The sequence below is a fragment of the Athene noctua genome, chromosome 1 (assembly GCF_965140245.1).
Source record: "Athene noctua chromosome 1, bAthNoc1.hap1.1, whole genome shotgun sequence".
Taxonomy (NCBI): domain Eukaryota; kingdom Metazoa; phylum Chordata; class Aves; order Strigiformes; family Strigidae; genus Athene; species Athene noctua.
The window spans coordinates 35,874,012-35,885,732 of record NC_134037.1 but is presented as its reverse complement, the minus strand read 5'-3'; the positions used below and the strand labels follow the sequence as shown (position 1 = coordinate 35,885,732).

General features: G+C 41.5%; 1 protein-coding gene across 4 annotated transcripts in view; it reads right to left on the bottom strand.

Moving 5' to 3' along the window:
- Positions 1-2,329: 2,329 nt before the first annotated feature.
- Positions 2,330-11,721, bottom strand: part of CD109 (CD109 molecule) — an 83,788-nt gene continuing 74,396 nt past the window's right edge. For all 4 annotated transcript variants that reach the window (XM_074895912.1, XM_074895914.1, XM_074895913.1 and 1 more), the window contains one exon: positions 2,330-11,693. In XM_074895912.1, the coding sequence (XP_074752013.1) occupies positions 11,503-11,693 (191 nt within the window). In that variant the 3' untranslated portion in view covers positions 2,330-11,502. The remainder of the gene's footprint in view (positions 11,694-11,721) is intronic.

Sequence of the window (11,721 nt, the reverse complement as noted above, 5' to 3'; positions counted from 1 at the left end):
AAATAAACCCACAAACCTGCAGCTCTTAAAGCAGTTACAGGCACGAAAAAAGCAAGAAACAAAACTGAAACATTCTGTATCTTTTATCATCTGCTGCCATCTGGAAATAGGTGTATTTTCTACAAGGTCTGGGGATTGTTGGGAGAGCTCTAGGTGAGCAAAATAAATGATAGAAAGGGATTTTTTTTCCAAGCTAATAAAGTAATTTTACTTCAGTGGATTCTTAGTCTGTACAACTGAGTTATTTTAAATTCTATCAAAATAAAATATTTCCAAGTTTATACTCCTAGGCTTTACTGTATTTCCCCATAAAAAGATAATATTGGAACATACAGTGAGAGACCCCATTGTAACAAACTTGTACTGATGCAGGAAAAGGCAAGGCTTTACCTAGATGGCAAGAGGCTTGCAATCTCACTAGAAGGGAAGAGACAGCTGCAGATACGCACAGGGAGAGGACACAAGAAACAGTGAGGAGATGCTGGTCATCGCAATAGCTCTCGAGTCCATGGGAGCATTTAAGGCTTGTTAGTGCTCACACACATCATCACATGAAAAATCACAGCAAAGGAGATGTGCAGGAGGGATTTGCAGGTACACTGATCTGACTGGCATGCAGTTAATTTTCTTCATAGTAGCCCATGCGGTGCTGTGCTTCAGATTTGTGACCAAAACAGTGTTGATAACACACTGATGTTTAACCTGTGTCAGGGCCTTTTCCATTCCTCATGCTGTCCTCCAAACAAGCAGGCTGGGGATAAGCAAAAGGTTGAGAGAGGACACAGCTGGGACAGTTAACCCAAACTGACCAAATGGACCAAATATGGTTCCATACCATATAATACCATGCTCAGCAATGAAACTGGAGATACTTTTCAAAGTAATTATTGCTCAGAGACTGGCTGGGCATCGGTCTGCTAGTGGGAGGTGGTCAGTGATTGCCTTCGAATCACTTGCTTTTTCTTTTTTTTCCTGTTTTCCCCTTCCCCCATTAAACCGTCTTTGTCTCGACCCATGCGTTTATCTCTTTGCCCTTCTGATTCTTTCCCCCATCTCACTGGGGGTGGAAGTGAATGAGCAGCTGATGGGTGCTTAGTTGCTGGCTGATATCAACTCACCACAGCAGGAAAGCAGTGATGAAGCTTTATAAGTGCAAATAAGAGCATGCAAAGCATTATGCATGTATCAATCCCTGGGGTATGCCAGCAGTAACTGCTCTTCAGCTGGGCTTTGTGCTGCCAATCACAACCCTTTGAGTCTGGCTGTTCAGCCAGTTTTCAGTCCACCTCAGTGCCAATTCATTTAGCCCATACTCCACCAGTTCATCTATGAGGATGAGAGAAACCCTTGTTAAAGTCCAGATAAACATCCACTGTTTCTCCTCATCCACGCAGCCAATCCCCTCATCACAGAAAGCTATCAGGTTGGTTAAACATGATTTCAGCTTCGTAAATCTGTGCTGACAAGTCCCAAGTGTCCGTTATCCACCCTGAGTTTGAGTTGCTATCTATTTATCTGTGAGAAAGACTGAAAAGCACTTTAATCTTGACAAGCAACAAAAGCTCTGAAGGTTAGATCTGTGAGACATCAGCGCAGGGATGGTTGCTGACCTCATGGACAAAATCACTGACAGGTCAAAGAGGTGAGCAAGGCTGAACAGAACCTCATTTCCAAGCTGAAACAGGCTCGAAGCTCTTTCAAGGGCAAGCAGTGAGAGAATTGTGAGGAGAATTAGGGAAAGGTAGGGTCATGGAGGCCAAACTTCTAAAGCATGAAAAATGACAGTTAAAATAGCCGTTCACCTGAAAAAAAAAAAAAAAAATGTGCACATCAGTTCAGTTAGGGTTTTTATAAAATACTTTGGTATAAAGATTACTTGAAGCTCTCTTATTGCCACTTCAGGTCCATGGAGCAATAAGCTCTTATCTGAAAGGGTTGCTCCCATTCACAGAAAGTACAGTTCCTACAGTTCCTGAGGTTCTCCAGGACCACAGAGGGCTTGCCTCAACTGAGTTCATCACATAATCTTAGGTATACTACTTCTGTTGATGTTAACAGCAAAGCTTCCATTAACTGTATGATGACTAAAATAATATGCTTTTAAGATGTGGTGAGCCCTAGTTAGAAAAGTCCCAGACAACGATCTGTAAGGTCATGGTTAGCAGCCTGACCATAAAAGTCACCACTGAACCACTGCAAATTATGAGCTTTAAAACACAGGTGAGGCAGCCCCTAAGACATGCTGAGGATGGGCAGTGGTCAACACAATTTGGAAACTGCAATCTACTACAAGGTGGCTGTATTGTTGAACAAGCAAACACTAGACATATATTATTAAAAGTCATCTTTAATAGAATTTTAAAATAGCTATTGCAAACTTTATTTGAAGAAAAATATATCAATGACAATTTTCCAAAATCCTGTGAAACAGTCCAGTTCCTTAACATTTGTTTTATTGCTGGAAAAGACAGAAGCAATTTGCATAGCTGGCATGTTAGTTCACCTCTGTTTGCTCAAAACAGCTCATAAAAGCATTTTTTTTTTCTACCATTTCTGATTTGATCACAAGTGGAAACATGTATGATGGTCCTAAAATAGATCAAACTAGGTATCTGACTACATCTCAAGGCAGCCAAGAATTTTAGCTCAAATTGCTTAAGGCCTGGTATGGAAAAAGAAGAGATGCAATAGCCAGTAGAACAGCTAATGTATTGTACATTACATCTGCTTATATGATACTTCGTTTGAGCCAGCGGTTTTTTATATTTTCTTCCTCATATTAGTATCTCACCACACCTAACAATACTGAAAACCACAACAAAATAATCAGTTCATAATGCAACATCATAAGATCTGAGCAAGGCTGATGAAGCTTTTGGGTAACCAAGAAATACAGAAATAAAAGGTATGATTTGAAAGTAAAGAGAAATCTTAACACTGGAGTTCTGGTGACTCAAATGTAACACATAAGCAATTAATGCTCATACACATCTGAAAATATCAAGCTATCCATTAGGAAGAATAATCACTGGATTGATCTAATACAGCACACTCAGACTTTACTGCATAGAATAGCATTAGTGCAATGGTATTTTCAAGTGGCACACAAAAATACAATAAACTGAATAAGAACACTGAAGTTTTGACATATTTTGACATGGGAAAAAGAAGAATCTAATAATAACTCAAAAGACCTGATTACATGACTGCTGTTGTATTTTATGGATAAATTACTAGTATAATAAGAGTAACTAATTTCAAAATCTTCCAATATTTAGAGAACTAAACACATAAATATCGTTTACTGCAAAAAGATTTATGGTAGAAGAAGAAAGGCTACAACAGAAATATTATTGGCCATTAGAATTAAAATTAAATAATCTTTCTTAAGTGTTTGCAATAGATAGAAAAGTTCTGCCATTAGGTACCAGTTGCTTTCCAGATATAATCTTTCCTAAAAACCTAACTGTATATTTTGAAAAACAACATCACACAGTGTTGTTTGTTCAGGCACTTTGTGAAGATCTTGAATGTTTTTAATTGCACACACACTGCACACTGTAGTACACTAGAGCCTATATAATGGCTATGTTTTCTACATATGCTTTCTACAAGAATCCGCTTAAACCAAATCTTATCAATTTTCATACTAAATTCAACAACACATTTGGAGAAATATTGCTAGGATAATATTTTGAAAACTGAATTAAAATTATTTTTGAATCTTAGGTTCTATTTTCAACAGTGACTTTCAAGACAAAAGACAGGTGTGTAACCTTGGACCTTGGCTCTTATGTTTCTCCTCCACCAGTCTGGTCACTTCCCCCTTTTATCATGTGCCGTTGATGTGCAGAAGCCACAGGCTCCTGCTTGTGAAGTAAATGGGAGAATGGCTGTGCCATGTTGGGAACATCGAGCTGGCCCAGCATACAACACTCCGAGGTGCTGTAAACCCAATAAGCAGCACTTGTTCCCTGTTCTGTACAACAGCATTTGGTATAGCAGGTTTCTAGATGACACCCAGAGAGAAATCTGTAGAGAAAACCTCTGCTAAGATCATGGATGACAGCAACGGTAGAATCGGGGGGGGGGGGGAAGAAGATCCCTTAAAACGCATTATGGTTTGTTCTAAACTTGATAATGAACAAATTACTATTTCTTGCTGATTTAACAGCATACTAATGGCCCTGCACAGACCATGTCCATTGGCAGCTAAAAAGGGCACAGGAATTACCAGAGAATACTCAGATATCAAAGAAACGGCAACCACACAGAAATGTTCAGGCAATGCAACATGAAGATTCCATCACAAAATACCTTTTGCTGACTGCTTTTAACACCACTCCTTAAAGCTCCTTGAAGACCCTGTTCCTAAAGATTTTTTGCTAAAAGATTTTGTCCTGGTTTCGGCCAGGATATAGTTAATCTTCCTCAGGCTGAGAGGGAGCACAGCTGGAGGGCCAGGCCTGGACTGGTCACTGAAGTATTCCATATTATGTGATGTTATGCTCAGTATATAAAGGAGGCAGGTGCTTTTGCTTTGCAGCTTCTGCTCGGTGCGGTGGGAAATTTCATGCTGTTGGGATCGCTGCTGGGGGCAGGCTGTGTACTGGTTGTCAGGTGGTGGGAAATCACATTGTGTATTACCTGTTTTGACTTCCTACTGTTACTGTTGCTTTGTTACTATCACTAAACTGGGGTTTTTTATTCAACCTACAAATTCTCCCTTTTTTTTTTGTCCCTCTTCTATTTCAGCAGGGAGGGAGGGAAAAAACAAGCAACCAGCTGCATGGTGACTGGCTACCAGCCAAGTTCAAACCACAATAGTCATTTTGGCACAGAATGTGGGGCCCAAAGGTTAAGATAATGACAGATCAGGTAATATTGTCTAGTGCTTTTGTCCTTTTTATCACCTCATTTGCTGTACTTAGTCCCCATGCTGCTGTTCACCACCCATGAGAGTTGGGTTAAGATTTTGGTTTTGCTGTACTATGTAATGCTGATCTATGACTTGATGCAGTCATTGGTCCTGGGACTATTTACAGCTGTGTTTGAGAATTTCAAGAATATCCTTGAAATGTTGACATTAACATGGTCATCTTACTGCTGGGAGCTAGTGTGTTCCTGCATGTGGTTCAGGCTTTGCTCAGCGTTAAGCAACTATTTAAGAGTATCACCTGGAGATCTACCCCAAGGTTGGAGAATTATGAGTGGCTGCGGGTGTGGAGTAGCATGGGCAAGTACCTATAAGAGTGGGCACCTCCAGTGTATTGGAACTTCACTCCCAAACAGGTGCAGAATCCTGAAGAATTAGTAAAATATTTAGAAAAAGTATGTTGTCACCTGGGTAATTCCAGAGAGGCACAGCTCACTGCAACATGCTGGCGCCTTGCCCCACGCCTACCAAGTGCTATTAAACACTGTTCAACACCCTCAAAATGAAGAGAAGGGCTCTGGATCTGGTAACAAAACAATTGACATTGCAACCACTACAAAGTCCACAACAGAAACTGCAGGACACAGTTTGCTTTTACCTGAAGGGGTGTCCAATACACCTGAAATCCACTACCCCAGGGGTGGAAACACAGCCCCACCATTTCCCGTGAACTGATCTAGACTACATTGGAGCAGCATGAAGCCCTGCAACACTTACAGTACGTTGATAACATCAATATATGGAGTAATATAGCAGAAGAAGTCTTCGAGAAAAGGGAGAAAAAAATGTAAATCCTTCTGAGATCCAGTTTTGCCATAAAGCACGGTAAGGTCAAGGGACCTGCACAAGAGATTCAGTGTTAGGAATAAAACAGCAAGATGGACATTGTCAGATTCCATTGGAGGTGATTAATAAAATAACAGCTATGTTCCTACCGACTAACAAAAAAGAAAACTCAAGGTTTCTTAGGTGTTATGGGTTTCTGGAGACTGCACATTCCAAATTACAGTCAGATTGTCAGCCCTCTCTATCAAGTGACCCAGAAAAATAATTATTTTATATGGGGCCTGGAGCAGCAACAGGCTTTTGAACAAATTAAACAGCAAATAGTTCATGCAGTAGTCCTCAGGCGGCTCGGACAGGACAAGATGTTAAAAATGTGCTCTACGCTGCAGTCGGGGAGAACAGCCCTACCTGGAGTCTCTGGCAGAGAACACCAGGGGAGACTTGGGGTCAACCCCTGGGGTTCTGGAGTTGGGGATACAGAGGATGATCCAAGGACCACCATACTCCAACCAAAGAAGAGTTATTGGCAGCATATGAAGGGGTCCAAGCTGCTTCTGAAGCACAGATCCTCCCGGCACCTCAACTGCCAGTGCTGGGCTGGATGTTCAAAGGGAGTGTCCCCTCTACACACCATGCAACCAATGCCACGTGGAGTAAATGGGTCACATTAATCACACAACGGGCTCGAAATTCCAGCCATCCAGGAGTACTGGAAGTGATCACAAATTGGCCAGAAGGCAAAGATTTTGGAATGGTGCCAGAGGAAGAGGTAACTTGTGCTGAAGAGGCTCCACCATATAATAAACTACTGGATAATGAGAAGCAATATGCCCTGTTTACTGACAGGTCCTGTCACATTGTGGGAAAACATCAAAGGTGGAAGGCAGCTGTGTGGAGCCCCAAACAACAGGTCGCTGAAACTGATGAAGGTGAATATAGTCAGTTAGCAGAGGTGAAAGTCGTCCAGCTGGCTTGACTATCACTGATTGAGAAAAAAGGCCAGTGCTCTACCTCTATACTGACTCATGGATGGTGGCAAATGGGTGGTTACAGCAATGGAAACAGCACAACTGGCAGCACAGAGGCAAACCCATCTGAGCTGCTGAATTATGGCAAGATACTCTGCTTGGGTAGAGAACTTAATTGTAAAACATCATATAGATGCTCATGCACCCAAGTGTTGGGCCAACAGGCGGGTCAGGCTGCCAAGATTAAGGTGGCTCAAGTAGATCTGGACTGGCAACATAAGGGTGAACAATTTCTGGCTCACTGGGCCCATGACTCCTCAGGTCATCAGGGAAGAGATGCAACATATAGATGGGCTCGTGACGAAGGGGTGGACTTAACCATGGATGGTATTGCACAGGTAATCCATGAATGTGAGACATCTGCTACAATCAAGCAAGCCAAATGGTTAAAGCCTGTTTGGTATGCAGGATGATGGTTAAAAATATGGGCAGGCCTGGCAGATTGATTATATCATGCTCCCACAAACTCGGCATGGCCAACACTATGTGCTTACAATGGTGGAAGCAGCCACTGGATGGTTGGAAACTTATGTTATGTCCCATGCCACTGCCTGGAACACCCTTTTAGGCCTTAAGGAGAAAGTCTTATGGCAGCATGGCACACCAGAAAGAATTAAGTCAGATAATGGGACACATTTCAAAACAACCTCATAGACACTTGGGCCAGAGAACATGGCATTGAGTGGATATATCACATTCCCTACCATGCACCAGCTTCTGGAAAAATTGAGCGATAGAGTAGGTTGCTAAAAACTACACTGAGAGCAATGGGTAGGGGAACTTTCAAACACTGGGACGTCCATTTAGCAAAAGCCACCTGGTTAGTCAATACCAGAGGATCTGCCAAGCAAGCTGGCCCTGCTCAATCAAACCTCCTACATACTGTGCATGGGGATAAATCCCCCATAGTGTGCATTAGAAATATGCTGGGGATAAAGGTACACCCATGCATGGGATTACTTTTGCCCAAGGACCTAGGTGCACTTGGTGGGTAACACAGAAGAACAGAGAAGTCCAATGTGTGCCTCAAGGGGATTGGATTTTAGGTGAAAATAGCAAATGAACTGAACTGTCAAATAAGCCTGTTATTGCAATTGGTACCCCGCAACATCCTCCTGCCACATCCAAAGCCTCCTGCTTCACGAACAGTCAACTCTGCCTCATTCCTCCAGCCTTAAAAGACTGTCATGACAGACAGAACCCAAAGTTACGGACTAAATTAACTCAGTAGACATTTTGGAAGGATGGCCCATAGACTAAGAGAATGACATCTGTGAGACCCAGGAAAGGAGTGGTGATTCCTTAAAATGTATTTGGAACTTAAGCATAAAGTAAATGGTATAGAATAAAGGGTGGAGACTGTCCGGGTTTTGGCCAGGATAGAGTTAACTTTCCTTGGGCTGAGAGGGAGCACAGCTGGAATGCCAGGACCGGACTGGTCATTGGAGTATTCCGCATCATGTGATGTTATGCTCAGTATATAAAGGAGGCGGGTGCTCTTGCTTTATGTCTTCCAGTTGGTGCGGTGGGGTTTTTCATGTTGTTGGGATCGTTGCTGGGGGCGGGCTGTGTACCAGTTGCCAGGTGGTGAACAACTGCATTGTGTATTAGCCATATGGACTTCCTATTGTTACTATCACTAACCTGTTTTTTTTTCATTCAGCCTATAAATTCTCCCGGGTTTTTTTGTCCCTTCCCTGTTTCACTGAGGAGGGGGGAAAAAGTAAGTGACTGGTGTGGTGATTGGCCACCAGCCAAGTTCAAACCATGACTAATAACTTCAGTGGGAGCATCTCCCCTCTAACATCAAAATCTGACTTTATAGAGCAATGGAAAAACATAGATATGCTGAACATTTGTGTAAACGTTCCTATATAACCATGAGGAAAACAAAACAAGTACTATGCCACATAATTTCCCTTTCCTCTGTTCACTGCCAACACACAATACAAAACTTATCCTCTGCAACTCATTCAAAGCACTAGCCACAACTCCAAAGTGGCGGAAGGCATTGGTGTAGGAATGTTAAAGGCCACGTAGTGTAAACATTTGTTTAAGGTCATAAAATGTACACTGTTCCTTTAAAATAGTTTAGTACAGAGGCAGATTTGGATGTCTTTAATGATATGCCTGCTGTATAGAGAAAAGTAAAATAAAAGAGGATATTTGTTCACTGACTCTGACAATTTCCATAACATGGTGCATTATGACTGATGCTTCTTAGTATGGTGTGCAAGGCAGCCAAGAGTCATTTAAAAACATGTGCTGTTTGTCTCAAAAACAAATGTAAGGGAATACTAATAAAAGCTGCACTGTCTGAAATTAGGCTGAGCAGTTTAAATCCATTTTTCTGGAGAATATTCGGGAAGCTGGGACTGCCTGCAAAATAAAACTAATTTATTCCTACTATCTACTGCAAAGGTGTAGTTTCTCTCCAGTACATTCTAGAAAATAAGCCTCTTTATCCTAACATTAATCAGGGATCAATGTCCCTCTCAGAAGCTCTACATAAAGTAAAAACTGTAAAGTATGTGAGCTTTGGGTTCTTGAAATGATATTAAATCAAGGCAAATGACATGTCAAGGTTGCTGTCCTCAAAAGCAAAAGAAGACCTGTTTTCATAGGTCATCAAAAAAGCAAACCCACAGCAAAACAGATTCCCATTTAGAGTGTGAATGTTTTCCAGATCTTACACTTGGCACAATTTAATCTATGTTCCCATACATGGGTAAAGGATTTGAGATGCAATGATGTGTTTCAATTTGTATCTTGGTTTCTATTAGTTTTGGACCCATGCAACCATGGGCATGGCTTACAGAGGTTCAGATCCTGCATCCTATTGACTAAGTAGTGCTTTGGGTTTCAATAAATACAGTATTACTTCATGTGGGTCAAAGCAGCATAGGCACTAAACAACTATTCAAGGGGCTAGATCCAAAGTGCACCAAAGACAAGTGAAAAGCGTGAAGTGACTACAAAGAACCAGGCCTAAGATCTGCCAAAGACAGAACAGAACCCTAAGTTTGTGAAAAACATTGTACCTTCTAAATATAGCAAAAGTAAAACAAATAACTAGTTTTACTAGTTACCACCTAAACTAGACTTGCGGTTAAAAACCTATACCTTAGTATTAGAAGGCACCCAGTTTGGGAAGTTCAGGCCTCTTCCCATGCTACCATCCACTGATTTCCTTTGTGAACAAAAGTACAGATGAGCACAGAATACAAAAATATACATTTTAAGCAGTAGCAAAATTTGAATAAAAATTAGAAATTGCTCAAGGAAAGTGACTGACATATTATTACATGTGCACACATACACACTCCGTCTGAAAAAGGTAAAAGAAAGGGAATCAATAGTCTTAAAATGTCTACCTCTGTTAGTCAGCATGACAGCTATTAACTTCATTTTAGTAACTAGGAATGTTATCAGCTTGGCTTCCTTACCAAAAAGAAGTAAGTATTGGATATCACAGGCAGTGTTCAAGAAGGATAAATGGGCTACCAAATAGGGAAGACGTTCAATACACTCACTCAGGAGGGAAGAGCTCCCAAGCTCACGCCATTTCTGCATTCATAGAGACCTGTAATTTGGGTATAAAAGTGCTTGTTGCTCTCCACCATCTCTCTCCTCAACTCCACTTCAGCAAAGCACTTAAGCACACAAGGATGTGCTTAAAGGCAAGCAAATGTGTCAACTGTTATGCTGGACTGAATGCATGTGCAGCCCACACTTCCTAAAAGTCTCTCCTGCCAACCAACAGGAGTTGCATGCACAGATGGCATTCAGGGCCAACCAGCTAACATGGCACAGAGAGCAGTAAACAGCTCTTTAGGGTTATGCCCCTTAAACCATTGACAGGACAACACTGCAAACACAAGATGTAAATGATGCCCCAAATTCTTTCTAGCAGACTTCCAAAAACCAGAGAAGAATCAAAGCAGCTTTCATCCTGCTGGCCATAAATATGCCAGTGACACCAGCATTCTCACATGAAAAGAGAACTAGGTTTGCTTCTGAATAACCCTGGAGAAATGAAGCCTAAAACAGACTCCATCTTTGATACATTTACAGTAAAAGTCTTTCAGAGTAAAATGCATAAGAACATCCTGAGGCCTTACTTTTAAACATGATTAGCTTATGAGTTGGCAAAAAAGTCCATGGAGCTTCTCTGTAATGATAAAGAAAGACTGACAACTTTCTGGAGCATTCAGCAGTTTGTGAATGCAGCACTTTTTGGCTCTTGAATCTGCTCTTTTTCATATTATTCCCCATGAGAACACACAGTGAAATTCAATATTAATGTTGTGTCATGCCTGCAGAACAGAACAAAGCAAGCTCTGATACCAAGCTCCCAGCGCTCTGCTTACCAGCACCCCAACAGAGGAGCAGAGAGTGTTTCAGAAAAGATGGTAAACTAACATACGTTCCTAAAAAACAAGCACAAAGCTGGGGGAAAAAAGGGAGTGGGAACACGGAAGCTAGATTTATATTTTCTCAGACTGCTTTCTCAGTAACTCTGTGCTTCTTCTGAAAATTATTTCAGTATGAAACTAACACTTGGAAAGTTTTTCCAGCAGATGCTTAAAGAAGTTTTCTGGCACAGCCAGAAATTTACCATATGGGCCAGCCCAGCTCTCCCTGAACGCAGCAGGAGTTCGGTCACTGTAATCACTACAGATGGGCTGGTATCTGAAATTTTCTTTGGACAATTTATAGAAACCTTAGATGTGAAACATAATCTGTTTCCTTTTACAGCACCCAACTGCACAGCAAGTTTACATGAAGGACAAACAGCACACAGAACAAGGAGGCCAATGAAGAGTGCTGAAGCAAGGCTGGAGAACCATCTCGGTGGCAAAGACTGCAATCACTTTCACAGAAGTCACAAGGGGTTATACTTTGCATTACTTCTGAATTGTAGCTTCTCACTGCTCTTCTCCCTGTTCAAAGGTTAGTTAACATTAGTTA